The 22856-nt window shown below is 35.7% G+C and overlaps 3 protein-coding genes across 15 annotated transcripts; all 3 read left to right on the top strand.

The window, feature by feature from the left end:
- Positions 1 to 1081: 1081 nt before the first annotated feature.
- Positions 1082 to 8966, top strand: LOC122823225 (nucleolar transcription factor 1-like). Its single transcript, XM_044102633.1, has 16 exons — positions 1082 to 1422; positions 1496 to 1686; positions 2479 to 2556; positions 2678 to 2833; positions 2928 to 2992; positions 3079 to 3145; positions 3829 to 3878; positions 4655 to 4805; positions 4885 to 4926; positions 5070 to 5138; positions 6199 to 6245; positions 6632 to 6818; positions 6900 to 6947; positions 7028 to 7087; positions 7292 to 7342; positions 8520 to 8966. Exons 1-16 carry the CDS (start codon positions 1389 to 1391, stop codon positions 8568 to 8570), a joined length of 1347 nt encoding a protein of 448 aa, XP_043958568.1. The 5' UTR covers positions 1082 to 1388; the 3' UTR covers positions 8571 to 8966.
- A 712-nt stretch (positions 8967 to 9678) lies between these two features.
- LOC122823312 (nucleolar transcription factor 1-B-like) lies at positions 9679 to 15631 on the top strand. The gene is made up of 15 exons (XM_044102788.1): positions 9679 to 9920; positions 10004 to 10185; positions 10687 to 10764; positions 12106 to 12170; positions 12262 to 12319; positions 12438 to 12463; positions 13107 to 13245; positions 13332 to 13373; positions 13439 to 13510; positions 13830 to 13864; positions 13941 to 14097; positions 14180 to 14227; positions 14300 to 14371; positions 14883 to 14945; positions 15086 to 15631. Exons 1-15 carry the CDS (start codon positions 9902 to 9904, stop codon positions 15128 to 15130), a joined length of 1101 nt encoding a protein of 366 aa, XP_043958723.1. The 5' UTR covers positions 9679 to 9901; the 3' UTR covers positions 15131 to 15631.
- Positions 15632 to 16332: 701 nt separating this feature from the next.
- atxn7l3b (ataxin 7 like 3b) lies at positions 16333 to 22098 on the top strand. 13 transcript variants are annotated; one of them, XM_044103468.1, is made up of 10 exons: positions 16333 to 16421; positions 16562 to 16684; positions 17191 to 17421; positions 18626 to 18758; positions 19462 to 19633; positions 19817 to 19917; positions 20005 to 20027; positions 20164 to 20209; positions 20879 to 20959; positions 21157 to 22098. In XM_044103468.1, exons 3-10 carry the CDS (start codon positions 17371 to 17373, stop codon positions 21234 to 21236), a joined length of 687 nt encoding a protein of 228 aa, XP_043959403.1. In that variant the 5' UTR covers positions 16333 to 16421; positions 16562 to 16684; positions 17191 to 17370; the 3' UTR covers positions 21237 to 22098. The 13 variants fall into 13 exon arrangements, with proteins under 13 accessions (XP_043959403.1, XP_043959409.1, XP_043959405.1 ...); XM_044103470.1 differs by lacking the exon at positions 16333 to 16421 and having other exon boundaries at positions 16469 to 16684; positions 17191 to 17224; positions 17295 to 17421; XM_044103476.1 differs by lacking the exon at positions 16333 to 16421 and having other exon boundaries at positions 16473 to 16684; positions 17191 to 17224; positions 17295 to 17421; positions 20879 to 20955.
- The last annotated feature ends 758 nt before the right edge of the window (positions 22099 to 22856 follow it).

Genomic DNA, 22856 nt, shown 5'->3' with positions numbered 1-22856 from the left:
CAAATGTAAATATTAAAGGAAAATTTATGAATTCTATTTTTCGTTGGTTAGCCTTTTGTTGGAGTTACAGGTACATCACATCAAATCTATTCATCATTGAATTTAAAAAAAAATCCAACCCATGGCCCCTTCATCATAAAAGGTTAAGTGTTGCAAAAGGATGTATACTATTTCTATTGCATCACTGTAATGCAATCACAAGCAGAAAGCCAACCCTGAAGTTGTTAGAAATAATGATAAGAAAAAGTGCTTTTTACACCACTTCTAGTACCTTTTAACACAAAATGTGTTTTATATAATTTTTTTAAAATGTTTTTTAAAAGGTAGTCATCCAAAGGAAGAGACACATTCAAAACCATGAGGTCACCAGCTGATTGTCAAAACAGAAAAACACGTACTGGAAAAAAGAAACGTCATCTAATAGAGTAATAGATTAAATTCAGAGCAATTTTTTTGGCCACCTTAAAGGTTGTGCAAGGCAGATTAGATTTCCAGATACAATTTAATTTCCTTTTTACAAAGTACAAAATATATAAAAATAAGTTTTGAGTACATTTGTGGATGTGAAACTTTCGCAAGAATAAAAAGGGGTTGATTTAAAAAAAGAAAAAGCAAGTTTCATGTTCACCCGGATTCTACAACTTTAAACACAACGTTCTCATTTAACCCTGTATGACCCAGTTTTGTTATACTACATCGCTATTTTAAACAATATATATATATATATATATATATATATATATATATATATATATATATATATATATATATATATATATATATATTTTATTTTTTTTTTTCAATTTACTATTACATTTTATTTTGCCATCTTATAAAGGCAAAATAAATCTGAAAACTTCCTATTTTATCTCTAATCTAGTTACTCCTTCTAACCATCTAAAAAGTAGATCTTTGTCATACATTTTTTGTGACTGGGTCTTTCGGGGTTAATGTCTTTTTCCGTTGCTTAGCGACGTTTCTATCGTCTCGTTTCTGATTGGCTGTTTCCTCTGAAAGGCTCAGCCTTTATGGAACCGCATACGGAAGTTCTATTAAACATGTAGCGTCCCGGTCCAAACTCCACTCCAGTAGATGGCAGTAATGCACATCCGTACGTTGCTTGCCAACCCCCATACAAAGAAGAAGAAGTAGCAGCAGCAGCAGAAGAAGAAGATAAAGCTGTATTTAAACAAAAACACACGCCACGTGTTATCTTCAGATTTTAGATGCATTTCAGATTGTTACTTTTCTAATAGTTTGAATGAATGATTATACAGTTGTAATTTCACTGCTGGTTTTCTGCCGATAACCGGGGATAGAGTCGAAAAATTTGTGAATCGTTCAGGTTTGTTTCTCACATTTTCAACGTTTTTCGTTTTAATTTTAAAATGAGTGAAGGAGTAATTGAAGATGGTGAAACAGGTGAGTACGGCTAATTAAAACTTCTTCCTGCAACAGCATTTTAGCAGATTATTCAACCGTTTTCTGTGTAAAGGGGCTGAATCTACAGAATGGACGCAGGAAAACCTCCAGAAGCTCTTTGCTTCTCTGAAAGACACCCTCCCAGAGAATAAAAAAACACAGAGTTATATCCGAGGATTGAAAGCTGTAGACTGGGATAAAGTTGCATTCCCCCCGTTTTCTGCTGGTGAATGTCGCGAGAAATGGAACAGCATAATGGGGACGGTGAGCAATAAGGCTTTAAATTTGTATTTAAATGTTGGATTTCCTGCTCAAAATATAGTGTTGTGATCATAGGTGTGTAGATTACCCCAAAATTTTACTCAAATAAGAATAGCACTACTTCAACATATTTTTGCTGAAATAAAATGAAATAGTAGTAGAACTGCAGGTTCCTGTTAAAGTTGTCTGGTGAATTTTTGGTTAAAACATGTTTGTTTTTCATTAAGTGGGTCGAGAATCCAGAAGTATTACTCAAGTAAGAGTTGCGATACTTCATAATAAAATTACTCAAAAGTAAAAAATAAAGCGTTTTAAAAAATACTCCTAAAAGGAATTTTTTTTTCAAAGAAAGTTACTCAACATAATCTAATTGAGTAAATGTTAGTAGTTAGTGTCCATCCACCTCAGGTTGTGATTTCTTCACAACCTGAAATAGTATAAAATTTGATTAAAGTATCTGTAGGATTTAGATATATATAGAAAAAGTAGAACAATATGAAAACATATTTATGTTTTAGTTGTTCTTTTTACTGTTGTCTAAATGTTGGATTCATTCATCAGATGCATAGATTAAGCACATCTGTATTATTTTGTTATATTTACCTGTATGAAGTGGAAATAGTTCAGATTCTGAACTAGTGGCAAGATAAATTAGCCTACGTTCCGCACAAACGGTCAAACCTTCTTTTATTGAAGCGCTCAAAAGCTGGGTAAAATAAGCGAAATGCGACATTGTGCTGCTAAAAATTTGAATGTGGCATATGTGATCCTTTCTCTACTGTTTTTGTTCCTCAGATATGCAAATATCGCACCCTTCTTGATATCCTTGATGAAGCTGAAGATTTGCTTTCAAACCCCTTCAGTGACAAAAATGTAAGCAATCAGCCTTTAAACTTGTGTGACTGTATTGCAGTTTGCTGCCATTTAGTATAAATGTTCCCAGGATAATAACACATTCTTGTTTTTGTAAATCTGTGGTTTATTTTTCTTGCAGATTCACCCAGACATGCCAAAACCGCCTTATCCTCCAAGAAGTGCTTATATTAGGAAGAATATGTCCAGGTATGCGAGGAAAAATCCAGAGAAGAACGTACTGTTGATGAAAAATACCTTTTACAAGAAGTATGACGAACTCTCAGATAAAAAGAAAGTAGGTTGTCTTTAGTGAACCTGTTTGTAAAACAATACTTAATATCTCAAAGAACTGACATTTAACTTCTTTTTTTTTTTTTTTTGCTCTTTAGGCTAAATATGCAAAGAAGTACAGCATTGCATTTGAAGAATACAGCAGAAAGATAAAGATCTTTTGGTAGAAAAGCAACTTTGGTATTCACATTTGATATGGCGAAATTTCCAGTCTAAACTTAATGTAAAGCAAGTTCTTTTGTTGTTCAGCAAAAAAAACAATCTGCAACTTCCTGATCTGATGAAGAAGAGGAGAAAGGGAAAGACATCTGGAAATGTGAGTGATTTTTCTCTTTCTAGAGAAATGCTGCTTGTTGCTCAGATGGTTAGCAGGTTTAAACTCTCCTACTCTGTTCTACTTTAACAGTAAATATTGGTTTATGGTTCCTACATTCTCAGGAAAATTATGAAAAAATTATTTTTATCACGTTCTAAATCTATATAAGTATGACTGGAAAAGATAGTATGAAATATTTTTCCTTTTGGAAATTATTCCTTATTCTTATACTTAAAAGAAGTAAAATAATTATACTGCTTTTTAAAGAAGTTTTCAAATGGCAAGACACATTGATTAATATTTAAGTTGAGTTAATTGCCTTTTAATTGCTCACTTTGAATATTTTCGACAAATGTATTAATCCTTTAAAAAATGTTTTATGTTTTATCAAGTTGTGTACTTTTACCTTTTTTTTTTTTTTTACATTTCTTGGCAATTAGGATATTATCATATTTGTTTGTTAAAGAAAAGAAAAACTGGGGAAAAAATAAATCAGGCAGGAAAAACAGACTGAAAGAAGAATAAATTGGACTTTGGGGTTTCTGGTTTAAGAGTTTTTGAATGTTAGAGATAAACAGTAAAACATTATTAAGAAAATTTTAAAATATATCACTATTTTGTATTGAAAAATGTGTAGAATCATTGTTAGTATTTAAGTATCCTACTTTTGTATTAACTTGAAGGGAGGTGAAGGAAATGATAAATACAAAGGTCTTCCGCAGGAACCACCTAGGTAAGTAAAACCGCCTGGTTCTTTCATTTTATTACAAGTAGACTGTCTTTATTGTTACATATTTATCATTTAATAGGTTTAAGAAACAGTTCTTAATGTTTTCAGGAAGTGTACATTGAAATACATTTTTTAGTTTACAGCAGAATTAATTTCGTTTTTCTTTTCAACTCCCATAGACAATTAATTGCAGTCACATTTAATAAGTAGTACGTACAATCATGCAGAAAGAATCTGAAGTGACCATTCCTACATGATTTCACTGTATGAAAATCCCTCTTCAGATAAAGTTAGAGTGTTTAGGTTGTGAGAAATTCTATTAGAAATGTTTTTGTTCTTGGATTTGTTATTTTGTAATGATTTCTCTTTATGATTTCTTTTATTCTTAAATACTAGAGGTTGCACATATCTTTGCACACATTCACTCAGTTTGTGTGCAAACCATTGTGAGCTCACTGGTGTTAAAGTTGGGTATGCTTTTCTTTCTTTCTTTCCTTTTTTTACCAAATACTTTTTAAATTTTACTTGAGTATTAATTTTTTTATTAATACTTTATCGTTCAACTTGAGTATATTTTTGGTTGCTTTTCCCACCTCTGATGAACGGTCATTATTTTCTCTGCAACACAAAGTGGTAAAGCTATTTTAACCTAACGAAGTTCGGAAAAGACCTTATCAAGTTCAAACCTCGATTAGATATTTTGAGTCCTTATCACCTTTGTGTTGGATTTTTTTTTTAATGATTTGGTCATTATGTCATTTTTTTTTCTGTATTTTCAGGAATGGTTATATTCTGTTCCTCATAGAACACTCTAAAGCAGGCAAAGCAGGCGAAACTTCACATGGCACGAGGTTTATTCCGGTTATGAATCAACGCTGGAAACAATTGAGTGAAACTAAGAAACAGATGTACAATGAACGCTGTGCAGAGGTATTAACAGATTGTCCAACAGGAAAAAAATGACACCTTTTCTTACCTCGAGTTTGTTAAACACAGTTTGTTATTTCAGATGAAGAAAGAATACGAAGCCAAGTTGATGAAATATCTGAATGTAAGTAGGGTTGAGAGTTTTCAACTGGAATATATATATGTTTTCAGGGGGGTATGTTTAACTCCCTAATCATTTCCGCAGTAAAATCTGCTTTGTCGTCACGGAAACAGTCACTTGTTTTCGCTTTGTTTTATGTTCTTCAGAAGTTAAATGAGGAGGAGAAGAAGCAGGTCATCGAGAAAAAAAAGATCAAACTCCCAAAGAAGACTTCGGTAAGCTTTCATTTTCTACTTTTTCTCGGATGTTTGAAACACACAGATGTGGTGGGTGCAGTTGTGACGACGTTCAAACCCAGCAGCCACTTCCATCAAAAAACTGACGATGATGTTCTTGAGCTCGTAAAAATTCACGTTTAACCTACAGACTGACATTGTGTGTGTGCCTCTTTTGTTTTTTTCATGTTCGAACATCTGAACTTGAAATTCAAAACTACTGGCTGTCAAAACAGTTGGGCGGAGTTACTTAAGTGCTACCAGATGTTTAATTAACACCTTGTGGTGGTTTAATGTTTCAGTGTTCCTATTAAATGTTTATTGGCATTTATTAAACATGTAGTGGCGCTAATAAACGCCATGTGGCACTTTCAACGGTGTTCAGGAGATGCCAGGGGGTGCTGCTGGAAAGTGCCCAATTAAAGACCAAAATGGCTTGCCGTAGATTTCTCCTTGCCTCTTGTGATCAGTGTTGTGCAAGTTCACCTCTTATGAGAAATACTTCAAAGTTCTGTTCTGTTCAGGTTTAAATCTGAATTAATTTATGTTCACATTTGACCACCAAAGTTTTCTGAATTAAGTTTAAGGACTCAGCATTCGTTAATTGACTTTTATTAAATGATTTTGTTATAAAATACAGTTATAACATAATATGTAAAATACATAAGCTAATTGCAATTAGCTTATCATTTAATTTGCAACCTGGAGTTTTCCTGGTTTAATTATTTCTTGTTGACTTTATTCACATAAACTTGTACCTAAAAACAAAGTTCAGAGCCACATCTTCCCCACCCAGCTCCTCCAGACTAGCGGCAGCAGCAATTGGCAAACACCTGGTGGAACTGCACATCTGCAGAACTCACTATTTGAACTGTTTCTCAGTCCATCGCTCCTAAAAAAAACCCGTTTGAAAACAGCTTAACAGAAAAATGCTGTTGCGATGACATGCTGGAGGTGGAGTGGCAGAACCAGAAGGATCTTCTTAAAGAGACAGGCGCCTAATTTCAAGGCCTCATTCTGGGAATTTCCTCTAAAGTTTTTTGTGTTTATTTCACTGTAGGTGCGACGACACATGAGACTGCTGGGTGAGCCGAAGAAGCCCACCCAGTGAGTATATAAAATGCTGTTTAAAAAAAAAAAAAAAGGTCCCTTCATGAATTTCTTCAAAAAAATCTGCCTATAAGAATGTAAAAGTCTCATTGTTAAATGTATCTTATTGTAGCTGTTGTCTCTGAGGGTGACACATCAACTTATCAGGTTTAGGAAATAAAGTTTCACTTTTTTCAATCAAAATTGACATTTAAAATAATCTTCTTTTCTTTACACTGGTTATGTTTGTCTAATTTTTTTTTTATTATCTGAAACATGGAAAATAATTGTAAGGATGAATTTTTCTTTCCCACATTGTGTAACCAAAATATCCTAAAAGATAAGATTTTTATTTTTTTTTTTCTCAAAATCCAACCTGAAAATGTTGCATTTGTTTTCTTCAGTTCTGCGTATGTGTATTTCTGCTCGGATATGTTCAAACATACCTGGAAATCATTACCAAGGAAAGAGTCTGAGGCGAGGGCCAGGAAAGAGTGGCACGAGCTCTCAGAAAGGGAGAAGAATCGATATGCTGAAATAGCTCAGGAAAATATGAGGAAATACACAGAAGAGCTGAAAGCGTGGTACCAGGTATTCATCCAGTCATTAATTTTAACTCGAGTGTTCGAAATTTCAACGGAGAGTTAAAATTGTTCTGCATTATTTGAGTAGAAGCTGACTGAAGAGGATCAGAGGGCTTACTTGAAGAAAAAACCTCATGTAAGTCACTTTTAATTTATTATTTTTATTTCAAGATGCCTGAACGAAAGTTTCTAATTGTATAACCTTCTGTTTTACAGAAGGCTACTTTTTTCCGGGAACGTAAAGACGTCAAAAAGGAGTCACATGACCTGTCTTCAGTAAGTATAAATATAAGCGACACAATTTTGAATTGTTTCTAAAATATGCTCACACCTTCGACTTCCTAATGCAGAGAAACAGTAAGCTGATCCGAAATGTATTTGGCAGCAATTGATAAATCTTATGAAAATAAAAATGGATGACTGGAATACACAGATAAAGAATGAATGTATGTTCAGTTTTTGTTTGTTTTTGGCACGCAGGACTCGAAGGATGAGAAGAAGAGTAGAGCAGAAGAATCTGTGAGGACTGAGGTCGTTAACTTTATACACTTTATAAAAACACATGACCATTTGTTTCTCTCCGTCTGACATTAAATCAGATTAAACTTTTAGATCTGATAGTTGTCTCCAAATTATTTCTGTTTGCTAAATGCCGCTAAGTTTAACTACATTTCCTTTTATATTTGATAGAATTCCCTTTTTGAACTGTATGACCTAAAATGTCAAGCATTTTCCACAAACGTCTAACAATAAATGGTAATTTTCTGAGGCAATTCACGTGGCTTTCAAACTTTTTTTACTTGCTGATTATAACTAAATACTTCCAATTTAATGTCATCAGACCAGATAAAGTGTCTCCAATAATCAGGTTTTTGTCTCTTAGGCAGTACCTTCAGTTTTTTGCAATTCCCTGATTGCGTAAATTTACAAAAATAAACAGATCTCGGAGATTTTTTTGTGCTAATTTATGATTTTTAGCTAATTGCAAATTTTCTGAAGGAAAAAAAACATTGGGTTTAAGTGACTAACTCCCATCTGTAGGTTATTTCAAGTAGCGATAAGTGACATTTACAATCATACATAATTCTTTTCGACGTTAGCTCCATAAAATCACAGTCATTTTGATTGCAAAAAAAAAATAAAAATCACAAAAACAATTTTGAAATCCTTGTTTTTGAAATGATGGCTGATTCTTCCCTGAGTGGCGTTTCAGCCAATGTCTGTAAAGTTTTACTAAAACACATTTACCTGGTCAGAGAACCCGTCTCCTTCCTGGACTGAATGATGGCTGGACGTTCGATACTGCTTGAATATTTTTGATTTAGCAAATATATGCACCATCAGGAAACAGGAAGTTGAAACCAGTCACTCCTCCTAATGTGTTCATTGATCTTTTTGATTTTCCTGTGACGTCACACAAGTATGCAGTGTGTTTTAGGTGTTGCTTTCAAATCCCCCCACTGGTGGGCCTCCGTTGTTTTAAATTACAAAAGATTCAAAAGCCATGGCATCCTTAGCTGGGTAAATTTGTTATTGAAAGACGATGATAAATAAATCTCTAAAATTTGTTCTCATTCAGCAAATAGAATTCATTCTAGTCGTCTTACAGGATTGAATGCAAATATTGTTGATGTAAAAAGTACATTTAGAATCCAACTTATTGGTACATTTCGCATCAATTTGTTAATTATCATGTTTTCATCATCAGGTTAAGAGCGAAGATGAAAAGGATGGCAACACGTTGGAGGCGTATCATTGATTACAAATCCAGATGGAGGATTCTCAACCAGCTGGTTTCCATGATGGATGCCAGGAAGAAAACGCCACCCAGGAGTGCTGAGAGGCGGTGCTGTTAACTTTCTGCAGGGTGGCAGATGCAGAGCTGAAGTTCATGCACTGAAAAAAAAATCTAAATACACAGAAATGTGTTGGTTTGGACTTTGCTTATTATGTGTTTCCAACTACTGGACATAAGAACGCCTTTCATAAGAAAAATGTTTTGTTTTTTTTTACTTGAATTTTAAAGAGGTAGCTTTAATGAAGCCTAATTTTTTTTTTCTCTATTTTTAGATGTTCCTCTCTAACAGATTTGTTTGTTGTTGCTGCTTTATGATCCAGCAAATATGTGGCAATAGAATAAATATGGATGGATGGATATATTTGTCTTTTCATTATCTTGGCTTTCAGCTAATGAAATTAAATTATCATATCAGATTAACACAGAAATTTGGTGTTATGAAAAGTATGTTCAATACCAGCTTTAATGTTTTGAAAGGTTCTTTTAAATTGACAAATGAGCCTTCTTTGAACTCAAATTCTACTTTATTGAATTTGACTGCAGATGTTGCCCTCTAATTGGTGACAGTGACAGGCAAATGGCATACAGATGCACATAAAAAACAATCATGAAAAAAGAACTACAGCGATACAAAATACATTTCTCTAATGCAAGAAAACTATAAAGTTATTGAGAAATAGATGCACTTTCAGGAAATTTGTAAATACTGGATTAATTCTACATGTTTATAATGTAACACAATTACAAATGAACTGTTGAAAAATGTACATGATTACACAAAATGTATGTATTTAAGTTATGAAATTTCCGTTTTATTTAGAGTATAACATGTAACCTATAAATATTTATTTTAAAATATTAAACTCTGGTCCTCAATATAACTCGTTTAGTCATTTTAATTTCACGTGGCTTTTCGCTGTCCGGGCCAGTAGGGGGCGACTACCGGACATTCTTCAAGCTGCACTCCTTCTCCATTTATTGTTGTTTCAATCACGGACACATCTTATTGGCTGGTGTTTCCACCGCTCAAGTGACGTTTCTTAGTTCTCCTCTCTGATTGGACGTCCCAACTAGGGTTCCGCCCATTAGCAAAGGCTGATTTTTAGATGTTTCAAAGCTGACCAGTCATGTGTTTGGCTACAGTTTTTTTAAAGGCTGTTTTAGGTTGATATGATAATCTAACTTTAAAGTTTGCTTCTCAGTTACGTGATTTAACTACTGCCTATTACTTCGACACATTTAAAAGTCTTGAAAAGGAAGACGTTTTGGTTTAAAAAAAGAGTGAAAGTGAAATGGACGGTGCAGAATCTGGTGGGTATAATTACTGTCTTAATGGAAACGTGGTATTGGTAAATTGAGGTAAAGTGAGTATGTTCTGTGTAATTGTGCTGTAGCTACAACATGGACCACCGCAGACCTCCTGAAGCTTGTTGGTCGCATTAGGCGCAACACCCCAGAAAGTGAGAAAAGGTCGAGTTATCAGGTTGGACTATTGTCTGTAAACTGGGATAAAACAGCATTCCGTCCCTATTCTGCAAAGGAATGCCATGACATGTGGCAAAAGGTGATGAAAAAGGTGAGCTCTCCTCTAAACTTCTCCCTAATTACTGTGTTCCTTGGTTTTTATGGTATATAATAGAATAGAAGTACTTTATTCATCCCAGCAGGGAAATTACTTCGCAGTTGCAGCATAGAGACAAGACACAGTAACAACTACCAGAGTAGTAGTTGTAGATAAAATAATATAAAATGCTATAAATTGTAAAATTGTAAAGTGCTGTAAAATATAAAATGCAACTTAAGAGCAGTCCTTGCAGAGATTCAAAAATGCAGATATGTATATGTAAATATATGTACAGCAAGTGTGCCATGGTGCTGTTTGTTCACTGATGTCGTCATAGAACAGCTGAGATTGAATTACTCATGGGTGGAGAAACATTTGTTTTTCCCTTCACTTAATAAATTTACACTACTTTAGACAAAATCCCAGTAGAATACTTTGCAGATTAAGCTTACATTGTGACAGAATGTGGGAAACTTTTATAGAAAGTGTGATAAATTTGTTATTGTTGCTTAGATGCGGAAATGTCGGAGCCTGCCGGACCTCATTGCCGAAGCTGAAGAGGGCGTTTCCAAGCCTCTCCTTCACAGAAGGGTAAATACCTAATGTGTACATACATGGAGTCTAATTGTATTTTCTTTTAACGCGACTTTTGAATAAAATGTTTCTGTTTTAATTGCTGATTTCTTGCTTTTGTACAGCACCTTGGTCATCATCTGTTGCTTTTATGCTTTTTTTTATGTAAATAAATTGACCTGAAGTTGCAAGATAAAGCTTTCATCAAGATTGGTCACACTGTGATTTAAAATTTCACTTGAGAGATCATCTATTACTTACTCCCTTCAAATGCCAATTCCTATTTTGTCTTTAAAATCTATAGCCCAATAAAACTGCCTTCAGAATGTTAATGTTTTATTTTTGTGTTATAGCTGATTCTAGATGGTTTAAACCTGGGTCTGCAACTCCGATCTTCAAGTGCCACTTTAGTTTAACTTTTGGATGCATCTCTGCTCGAACACGCCTGAATCAGAAGGCTGAATGACCTCCTTGGTGCATCATTAATTATTAATTAATGTTCCAAGTAGTGGTGCATCAATTGCAGTTTTCCAGACAATCACTGATCTTTAAGAAAACCTGCAAATTTGGATTTTGTACAATGGCTGTTTTCTCTCTCTTTTGTTTGTTTAAATCATATGAAAAGTTGCTAAATATAGCAATAAAGCTGCTAAGTTAGCAACAGTGACTGTTGTTACATGCGCAGGTTCAAAAGTGTTTACTGGACGATAAAATGTCCCAGTAATTATTGCGATAATTGATCATTTTGTTGTTTTGAGATCATTTTCAAGTAATCTATTGATAATGGTGCTCCCAATGATCAATACACTTTAATTTTGTAAAGAACATTTAACACTGGAACTGAAATATATTTAAATATCCAAACTAAACCATAACTAATCAATACATTAAACCGAAATGAAAACCACACACAACTGAAAACACAAATATTTCTGTAAACAATTTCCCTTCAAAATTAATAATCAGAATGAAAATGATTAAACTCATTTTAAGTCATGATGTGATTAATTAATTAATTGCTTATTGCAACAAGAGTACAGACGGGATCTAATGAGTGGGTCTGTCTTTCACTCTTTTTTTCTAGCAGACTTTTTTTTAGGGTTAAATTGCACAGTTAAGGAAAATGGGGACAATTTAGCAGTGCACGCCAAGTTGCAAGATTGTGAAATCCCTGAAATCAGTACGGTCATTCATCCATAATTAAATGTTGTTCTAGTTAGAGCTTTCGTATAAAACAGTGAAGTCAAGTTAAGCTTCCAGATAAAAAGAAGGTTGGTAGTCTATGAGAAGTGGATGTATAAATAAATACTCATTGATAAGAGTGACTTGAAAGTTGACAGATTTGACTTTTCATTGTAGCGTGAATATGAGAAGAGGCACGTCCTTGGATGTGTGAAGCCTTGGAGAAAATTCGACAACGTTTGGTACAAAACTCCCTCTATGCAGGCGTGATTTAACAAAGCAGATGATCTAAATTTATATTGTGAAACTTTTTTTGTGTGTGCTCTTTTTCAGTGAAGACAACAATCTACATTGTACTCGAAAATCTAGAAAGGCAAAACTCTCCGTAATTGTAAGTCTTCCATTCTGCCTTGACTCAGCATGCTGTTTGCACGATTTGCTGGGTCAGAAACGTTTGTTACTGTAGATGTTTGACCGCTCTAATATAAATCTGTTACTTTTCTCCGTAGGATGGTCTGCCTGTGAAGCCACCCCTGTAAGAGATTGTTTTTGTCTCATCTTTTTACTTTAGTTAGAAAAAAGCAAATCTTTTAAAGTTTATTTTGTTGATCATGTTTTTAAATTTTTAACTTTAGCTATTTAGGTGAATATAATTTAAGTAACTTATTGCTTTTTATAAAGGCAGGTCCAAAAATTGTCTGAAAAGGCCTTTAAAAGTCTCAAATTCAATTTGAGACTTTCTGCAAGTATTTCTGTCATACTTCCAGAAATAACTCCTGTTAGCATGACTCTGCACTGGAAATCTTTCCATGATTCACCAAACTGAGATTGCTCTGACTGCAGATTTTTTTTACTTGTCTAATCACCTCTTAAAATGAACTGAACTGTTTCTTTACCAGCTTATTTTCTCACACTGACGAGGTCCTGAACACTAAAACTCATAAAGCTCGCAATAGACAGCTGAGGAAGTTTCAAGGAGCATTTTTACTATTATTATTCTGCTTAAAATCAGAAGGTTTGATAAATGTGTTTATATTTCGACTGGGAAACCTTCACTCGGTCCCATTAAAAACAGCCCCTAACCTAACAAACTTTGCGTTGTTAGGTTAGAACTTTAATCTTATTTCCAGATTTTTGTTGCCGTTTGTCTAATTTTGTGTCCTTTTGTATATTTTCAGAGATTCTTTGTCTCTGTTAATCGAGGAGAATGCTGCAGAAAAACCTTCATTGGGTTCGGCTTTCTTCAGTGAGATGAAGAAACGCTGGAGAAAACTGGATGCAGCAGAGAAGGATGAATATTACACACGCTGTCTAAAGGTACCAACATAGGACAAAAAAAGAATGTAATTGTTTTGACTTAAAAATACCCTGAATGTTTTTTTTTTTTTTTTTGTCATTTTTAGATGAAGCATGAGTATAATGACAAGCTGAAGGAATATTTGGATGTAAGTTGAGACTTTTGTAGATTTAACAGGAAGAGGCGTTGTTTGACAGTTTGTCTGTTCCTCAGCGCTTTGATGAGACAGAGAAGCAGCGATTCATTAAAGAACAAGATATCAGATTTTTGAAGGTGAAGCCTCTGGTAAGATGAAATCTAACAGTTTCCTTGTTAATAAGCTCAATAAAAACTTGACTTATGGATATTTTTAATGTTTTAAGTTTCACAATTACTCTTGTTATATATGCAATCCTAAAAAAATAAGGTTTAAATCACAAAAAATACAAGAAAACGTTTGAAATATTTCACTTCACATGTAATGGATTTATGTGATATGAGTTTTACTTTTTGAAACGACAAAAATAAATCCCAATAAATTGAAGTTGAAGAGGTGTGAATACTTCTTTACTTGCTGCTATTGTGTTGGATCTTCACTTTGCATAAACACTTGTTTTCTGTGCAGAGGACGTCGCCCTGTGAGCCCAAGATGCCCAGTCAGTGAGTGTATAACCAAAACCTCCAAAATGTTCCCTGAAAAGATTGACAAACTTAGCACTGCTTTTCTGTTTTTCAGGAGTATATTTACATACCTTGCCAGAGATAAGAGGATGTCTTCAGCCAAATCTAAAAATCTTTTGCACAAGCTCCCTGTGAAGGAGAAGGAACGTTACAAAGAACAGATGCGTTCAGACATGGAGCGATACTCAGAAAACCTGCGAAAGTGGTTCAAGGTGTTTAGAAATGTCTGTCTTCACTTTGGGTTTTTCAAATGTTCTGGGAGGTAAATGTATCTATTTTCCATTCTCTGTGCAGAAACTGACCCCAGAAGAGCAAACAAAATATTTGATACAAAAACCCAACGTGAGTACTTTGAAATTCACCAATGTTTTCAAGGTTGGTTTTTTGAAACTCGTGTTCCAACTTGCATTGCAGAAATTGCAGTTCCTCGATGCCAAAAAAAAGCAGGTGTGCGACAGAGAAGAGCTAAATTTGAGTCAGCCTTCTGTAAGTTACATGAATAAAACACATACATTCAATCCAGTTAAAAAATTCTTCTTTTAATCAAAAATGGAAATTAAATGTGGTCATAACGTATGTCATTCAATTGTATTCAAAATGTTTTTGTAAATGGTGATGCTTTGGGCAGGAAGGACAGCAGTCAGTGTTGCAGCAAATCTGAAGAAGCCTCTGCTTTACGACTGTCATTATAATGCTAACCGCTCCATGTTTGGCCAGCAGAGACGATCTTCCACCCCTAAAATTTTCTGGATGACACCTTCTGTCATTTACGCGCTCTGCTAATTCGTCTCATTTGCTTTTGCCGCTCCTCTTTAAATCTGTGTCTGGTTACAAAGCCAGGGAGAGAGACTTTCAACATACTGATTCACATCCTTGATGCATCATCGCTACCCAGTGATATTTTCTCACATTCCTGACCGTTCTTTGACTTGTGAGCTAAGGAAGAGGTTTCTCACGCTGAGCTGTAATTTTGCTTCCTGTTTGTTTTGGTACTCAGGACTCGGAGGATGAAGACATCATGGAGATCAGCAGTGAAGATGATATTTGGAGCAGTTATGAGGTGATGTTGATGGTTCTTCCTGTTGAAAACAGTAAATATACTCAGAATAATTGTTGGATTTTTCTAAATGAGTCACCTTGTAGTTATGAGAGTGTAATAAAAGATTCATTTATTCAATTCTACCATCTTCTGGTCCATAGGATGAGAGTGGAGAGGACTGGGACATGTTTGAGATGCATCGCTGATGAACAGAATCAGAACCTTCACACTGCTGTAGGCAAACTTGATGAACACTTTATCAACTGAACTGGAGAAATGCTGCTTGTAAAGTTACATCATTTGTGTGGCAGAGATACTTCTCAATAATGTTCACTTGTACAGTTGTTATAGCTACTTCAAGAATATTTTCATAGTTTTAGAGTGAGTTCCTGGGAGTATCTGTGTTACCAGTTTTGTTACCATTTTTTAAATATCGACTGTCAAGAAGGAAGTTTACAGTAGAACAGAAACGGTCATTTTCTTGTTCACGCCATGATAATTTTACATTTTTCAAGTGCTTTTTTTAGTTAATTCAGCTCTTGGTTAGAAAGATTTAAACTGTAAAATTCGTATTCATTAAGGAGAATTGGGAATGTAATTAATGTCAATTTAAAATTCAGTTGTTTTTGTCACTTTGTACGTGAACATGTTATACAAGCATGGGATATGTCAGGGATGATTTAATTAAAGAAATACTGAAAAATGAATTTGGGATTTGTAGGGTTTTTTAAAGTGAAAAATATAGAATAGATATAAGTAATTTCACTGACAAATTACATCTTTATTTCAGTTAAAGGCCAATTAAGTGATTCTATGTAAGAGGTGTGGAAGTTTTCTTTAAAAAACAGGACTGTTTAAAGAATAGAGGTGATTTATCTTGCAGATTTTATAATAATACAGCTTATGTTTGTGTTTTACAATTTAGATGCAACTTTCAAAATGAGCTGAATGGATTGTAAATGTAGTTTACTTAAGTTCAGTCGGTTCGTCGAGCTTTTGTTTCTTTAAACCCCCTTATTGCTGTGTTTCGTAAATAAATTGCAGCACATAGGTCAGTAAAGAGTTGAGTACAACTGAAAAATATACACCGAGATCCATAGTTTGAAGTGTTTTTATTGGTATAAAAAAGATCTAATGCTCCAGCCTTAGTGGCAGTCCATTTTTAATATAATTTGCCCCCTATGTTATAGCAATACACCTAAAAATATTTTCTACATGTAAATAAATCTACATAAACACTTTTAATTTATTCAGTGAAATTTACAAAATATTTTATACTAAAAACGATATCCATGACAGAATGTGGTTGAACTATTATATTTCTCTAAAAAGAGACTATATTCTTAAATATGACGTGCATTAAATTCATCAATAGTCGTTAAATTGTTAAGAGGTGGATTTGATCGAAGTAGCAACTGACGGTGAATGAGCTGGGAATCAGTGCAGCTCACGAGCCGCAGCTGAGACTCCTGAGGAGATCGATTGCTTCTGCCTGATGCGAGTGGATATTAAAATACGCATAATTTTAGTTAGGCTTTTCATCAAGCTCCTTAATAGTTTATCTTGTAAATGTAAGAAAAGTAAGAATTTTGTTAATCATGTCGCTTTTTATTTCTCGTGGGGTTTCAAATAAGCAGAATTAGCAAACAACGTGAAAGCAGCAGGGTAATCTGCAGCACAGGAGGCTATCGGTGGAACTCGTGCAGAGAGTGATTGTTTCTGCCTGAACGCTTAGTAAAGATGGATGCCTGTCGAAATAGGTAAATAAACTCAATTAAGGTTTTGCTGGGACCGCGGTTGCAATATTCCCCGCCGGGAAAGCTGCATTTGGGGGTAGAGAGCCAGAATTTTGGCTGCCGGAGGTTCTTCCAGGGAGTGGGGAGGCGCACAGCCGCACTGCAGCAGCAGCAGTGTTGGTTTCAGGGACGAGCAGCCTAGCTACTGTTGGATGTTCCTCCAACTGCGAAACAATTAAAAAAATATATATATTTATCACTGTTATAATTACAACCGCTCGTGCAGGTCTTCTGTGTTGTAGCCATATTAGCTGTTGACGCAGGACGCCGCTTCTCCTGTTACCTCCTGGTATTTTCACTACCTCCAGCCTATTCATAGCCGCGCTCTTTGTTTTCCTCCAGCTTCAAGCTAAGCTCCTTTCATTGAATGGCAATGCTCGGGGCTGCTGGGAAGTGTCGAGGACTCGCGCCGTGTTTTGGACTCCGCTGACTTTCCTTTTGGTGTTTTGTGTTTGTGTGCTTGTTATCAGGCTGTGAGTGCGGGAAGCAGCCCTCTGCTCCGTTGTGAGTACCTGCGTCCCTTTCTCAGAGACCGACTGGCATCTGTGCTGCTAACTGTGCTTCCCTCCTGCAGCAGCCCAGCTCTGGCCGATGCTTGCTGCGCTACAGCATGAACACAGCAACGTCTGCTCATCTGGTAGATCTGGCAAATGAAAATGGAGGAGCTTTCGGTGTCCAGCCTGGACAACAGCAAGCTGGAGGTACGATGATGATGATGATGATGATGGAAAGCAGCAACAAGCAGACACGCATTGTTGTAAACAGGTGTCATCAAAGACTTTAATATCAGACCAAACCTGTGAAAAGGCAAAAAGTAACTTTTTCAAATCATGATTTCATTTATGATTTAAAAAGAAATACCAACCCAAACTATGATACTATACACTGCCTGATCCTCCTTTCCCCCAAAAAAGCAAATGAGTGCAAGTCTCCCATTGGATGTTGAAAAGGCATCCTGTGGTTGTTTAAGAAGAGTAAAATAACTGGCATCAAGCAGAGAAAACCTTTAAGGAAAGTACTAAAACTGGGTTGAGAACTGTCCAACTTGTTAAAAACTGTAGCGAAAGAGGGGAATTGTCATCTTTGAAGAGGAAATGTGATCGGAAAATAAATCCTGAGTTTTCACTGGAAAGTTTGGTGAGATCAAATCAAAGAAAAACTAAACTAGAACTATGTTTAATGGTGAAACTAGGAGTATTTTCACACCTCAATGTGAAGAAAACTAAAAGAATTGACACTGAAAAATTGTTCAGTCACTGAGGGTCACTGGAGAAAAATGCTTCAAACTGCAAAGGAGCAAAAAGGTTGAACTCTAGAGTGATAGAAGAAGGTCATGTGCTCTGATGGGTCCAGATTTACCCTCTTCCTGAGTGATGGGCGCTTCAGCGTAAGAAGAGAAGCAGATGAATTTATGCTCCCATCATGCTTTGTGTCTACTGTAGCAGCCTGTGGAGGAAGCACTATGCTCTGGGGTTGCAGCTACTGGTCATGTCCAGGTTCAGCAGCATCATGATGTCAGCTGATTACCTGAATATACTAATTTCCTGATGAACGGGGATATTCCAGGAGCTCAAATTGTGACTGAGTGGTTTCCTTGAGCATGAGACTTCATTTCCACCAGAGTTCAAACCTTAACTATATTCAGAAAAATGTATGCGACACTGGATGGAAACAAACTTTCACATAGGGTTAGTTTAAAACAAGTTTTACTCTTAATTAATGAAATCAGAAATGTTGGGGGTTTTTTTGCAGTGAGTCAGGTTATTTTTTGTCTGAACTGGTTAAATCTCAAACTTGCAAGTGGGCGTTATCAAAAAGCATGTCTGTCAATTTTATTTTGGAGGGGATTAAGACTTTTTCACCTCAGACTAGCCACAGAAATGTGCCGCATGTCGTTCCTGGCAGGCAATGGCTCAGGACATCCTGTCTGACCTGGTGGAGGACGCATGTCTGGGTCTTTGCTTTGAGGTCCACCGGGCTGTGAAGCAGGGCTACTTTTTCCTGGATGACACGGACCAAGAAAGCATGAGGGACTTTGGTGAGCACAACCTGTTTTACCTTGCAAAAAGATTATATTACATCGCAGAAGAAAAGCAAAAAAACAAAAATCTGAATTTGTCAAACAAGCTAACATTCAGATAACTAAATCACAGATGCACAGAAATTTGTGCTGATTCTGTTAAAGATGACTAAAACCCTACAATAAATGAATCAGTTCTCCAGTATAATCTCATGCTGACTGAGATTATATTTTATTTAAAATAATTTATTCAGTGAAAAGACATGCCGCATTAAAGAACAATTGTTCACTAGAAACATTTATTTTGCCATCCATGCTTTTCTGTTTATCTGGGGTAAAAATATGGCTATTTCTTTTATCAATTGTTCAAAATAGGAAGGAAAAGAAAACATGTCCCTCGTGGGATACAGATGTGTCTTAATCTTTATAAGTTACTATTATCTGAAGTCAGAGCAATAATTAAACTGTTTAAAACTACAGGAACAATCATGGCTGAAAGAGGATCCATGTTAAAAATAATTTTTTTACAACTCAGACTTAAGAGTTTTAGATTTATTATTGACAGAAATTGTGAAAACTGATTGAGTTTGAAAATCTAGATTATTTTTCTTTTCCTCTCTGACTAAGTGTTCTCTGATTAAATGCAGAATTTTCCCAAAGGTACTTGGTTTGAGATTTGATGGCAGTTTTACTCAAGGTTCTTGATTTGAATCTCTTTCAGAAATTGTGGACCAGCCTGGACTGGACGTGTTCGGCCAAGTGTACAACCAGTGGAAAAACAAAGAGTGTGTTTGTCCCAACTGCAACCGGAGCATTGCGGCGTCTCGCTTCGCGCCGCACCTGGAGAAATGCCTCGGGATGGGACGCAACAGCAGCCGTATAGCTAACCGCAGGTTCGAAGTTAAAACAGGAAGTGCAGACCAGCATCAGCTCAGAAGTTCACATTGTGCTTTTCTCCAATTCCATCTGTGAATCTGATTGGTTCCCCCAATCAGAATTAGCTTCATGATTTCTTACTGGAATCTGTTTTGTGTTATTTATCATGAGTAGTGCTGTCATCTCTCGCCGTTTTACAGAATAGTTACTGGTAACAACACCAACAATAAGTCGGAAAGTGACCAAGAAGATAACGACGACGTCAACGATAACGACTGGTCCTACGGGGCAGAAAAGAAAGGTGAAGCTCTGGACTTTCTTCATGTTTCTCAAAAACTGATTCACTGCAGATTTTCTGTTTTTCCTTATCTGTTTTTTTATTTTACAGCAAAGAAAAGAAAGTCGGATAAGGTGCTTTTATTTTCCCCTTAAATACATATTTTGCTATCATCTGTTTTATTCATGAAAGTGTTCAGAGTTTTTGTCCTGACTTCTTAACCCAAACCAAATATTGGCTCTATTCTTTTCTCTTTTTTTTGCTCCTCAGAATCCAAATTCACCAAGAAGATCCAAATCATTCAAGCATAAAAGCAGTAAGTAAACATATCTTTATTATTATTTGATGGCATTTGGTTGATTTATGTTTTGGAAAATTAATCTAAACAGCTCTTAAGACTCCCCTTTAAAGACCATAACACTTTAGCTTTGTGAAAAAATCTTTAAAAATTGATGTAAACTCAAGTTTACATGTGTGAAGAAGTCTGGAAGGTGGTTTACAATAAAGCATTTACTTATATTATTCAGATTTTAATAAGAATTGAAATAGAAATCATGTGTGGAAGAAATAATATTTTATTTTCTATTCTCATACTCTAAAACTTATATTAAGTCTATTCATCAGTCCACTTATTTATCCATCCATCTGTACCTATCCCCCCATCCATTTGCCTGTTTGTCCATTCTTCCATTTCTCCATCCTTACTTTTTTTATCCATACATTTTTCCAATTACCATTCCATTAATCGTTCCATCTATCCATTCATGTGTTAGTCACTCCATCCTTCCATCTGTCCGTTTCTTGAAAGTCTACAGTGTTGACATTTTCCTCTGACCACTGCAGAAACACCTGCACCTTTTTCACTCGCATTGGTGTAATATCTTAAGAAGGGCAACGAAACATGAACATTGGATTCTGCAGAAGTCTGGCATTTTAAACTGAAAAATGTGTTGCAACAAAATGCCTTGTATCCGCCTTTTCCCAGGTACAGCCAGTAAGACCAATCAAGACAATGAAGCTCATGCGCCGCCCAAAGACTCGTACATTGCCTCTTCAAGGCCTGTGGGTAGGGACAGGTGTAAACCTTTCATATGGGTTTATAGCTGACTGACCATGCAGAATCTGCTTGTCTTTATGTTTTGTTAGTTATTTTTCCTCTCCAAATATCATGTATTAGAATAGAGTTTGTGCATATTGACTCTTAAGAGTTCACAGTGTAGGTTGTGTTTTAGGAGTGACCCCTTGCTTTTTATTTCTGTACAGGCATGATGGGTCCTAGACGGCGATTGGAAAACCAGGAGAGTCCCCGCATGCTGATGAAAGACGAGGCTTTCTCTCAGTAACGCACTTGGCCACAAACACACCTTCTTGAACTGTGTAGACAAACACACACACAGGCAGAGAACGCGAGGGAGAGCAGGAGCCCTTCGGTTCTTTACGTTGTCGAACCAGCGGACATTGATGTTATCGGTGACATTCGTGGTGTCTGCTGCTCTGCAGAAGCAATCCTGAACCTCCCACTTTGTTCTTGATGGATTTGTTTTAGTTTTAATCACAGAATCATTGAACCAAACAATGTTTTCTCATTTGTTTAATTATATATATATATTTCGTCCTGAATAGTGAATATCATCATGTATAATTTTTCTGCACAGAGTAAGATTCTGGAAATGATCCGGAGGCTAAGCGAAGACGGCCACATTTGGTGCAACAGTCTGCACACAGTATTTTATTTCATAAGACAGAAACGATCAGGCAGTCGGTGAGCTGACATCTCCTCATTTTTAAAAAATAAAAACGAAAATCTAATTATTTGAGAACTAATGTCAAAGACAATCATTGGAAATGGTTTGTCTCCACATTGACTGTCGGGGTTGTAGTTTTCCAGTTCACGGTGTGAGCAGCACTGTTTGGTGCTCGCCTAAGGAAACTGGTTTTGAATTGTTCAGTGAATGAACATCTGATTTTGCACGCAGGCTGCAGGTTGCCTGCAGAAAGCAGGTTTCTTTTGGGTTCTCTTTCGGTGGATAGACTCAGCTTGTTTTCTAGCATTCAAATATGTCTTTGTATCATGTTTACATTGTAAAGGTTCACATTTGTCCTTATTGTGATGTGATAGTGTAAATATTCTAATAGTCGAATTGCTGCTGTCATGGCTCGGTTTGTTTTCATCTGTCTAGCATAATAAATGATTTGTTACCTGTCGGAAGGATTTGTGCTTGGTTGACTAAAATGAAATGACCCACAGGGGGCAGCCATCACCAACTCGACCTGATCTTAATTTAAAATGACTCACTTCATAGTTGAAGTCTAATTGAACGCAACATAATGCAGTAGTTTTCCTCACACAGTGACTCTATTTTGGTTTTGAATTAATTAAGTAATTGGTTCTTTGTTTTGTTTGCCCCCCCAAAAGAATAACCTTTTTCTTGACAACCAGTTCACCCAGTCATACTTGAGTCACTTTCAGCTCTAAAGATCTGGCAGACATATGCACTCAGCCCCGTTTACCCATAAATAAAATCTAGCAAAGTACCTTCAGAAGTTTGTCATTTTAGTAAATAGAGTGCACCTGTGAGTAATTTTATTTCAGTATAAATCCAGCTGTTCTTTGAAGCTCTGAGAGGTTTGTTGGAGAACATTATTGAGCAGATGGGATTATGAAACAAGGAACACAGCAGAGCATTTTGGGAGAAGTTTAAAACAGGGTTCAGTTCCAAAACAACATCACAAGCTTTGAACATCTAACATATATATTGTTTGTTCCATTGTCTGAAATGTAAATCCAGCAAGACGTGTCTGTCAAGCAAAGGTTCTGTCAGGAGAAATAAGCCAGAGTTCAACCAAAGTATTGAGAAGCTTCTGTAAGGAACCCCAAACATTTTGACTGATAGCTTAAAGATCAATGCAACCTAATACAGATAAAATCACTTTCGTTTTTAAAGATAATAGTAATAAATAAT

The sequence above is a fragment of the Gambusia affinis genome, linkage group LG20 (assembly GCF_019740435.1).
Source record: "Gambusia affinis linkage group LG20, SWU_Gaff_1.0, whole genome shotgun sequence".
Classification (NCBI taxonomy): domain Eukaryota; kingdom Metazoa; phylum Chordata; class Actinopteri; order Cyprinodontiformes; family Poeciliidae; genus Gambusia; species Gambusia affinis.
The sequence above is the reverse complement of the archived record's forward strand: the minus strand, read 5'-3'. Positions and strand labels throughout refer to the sequence as shown.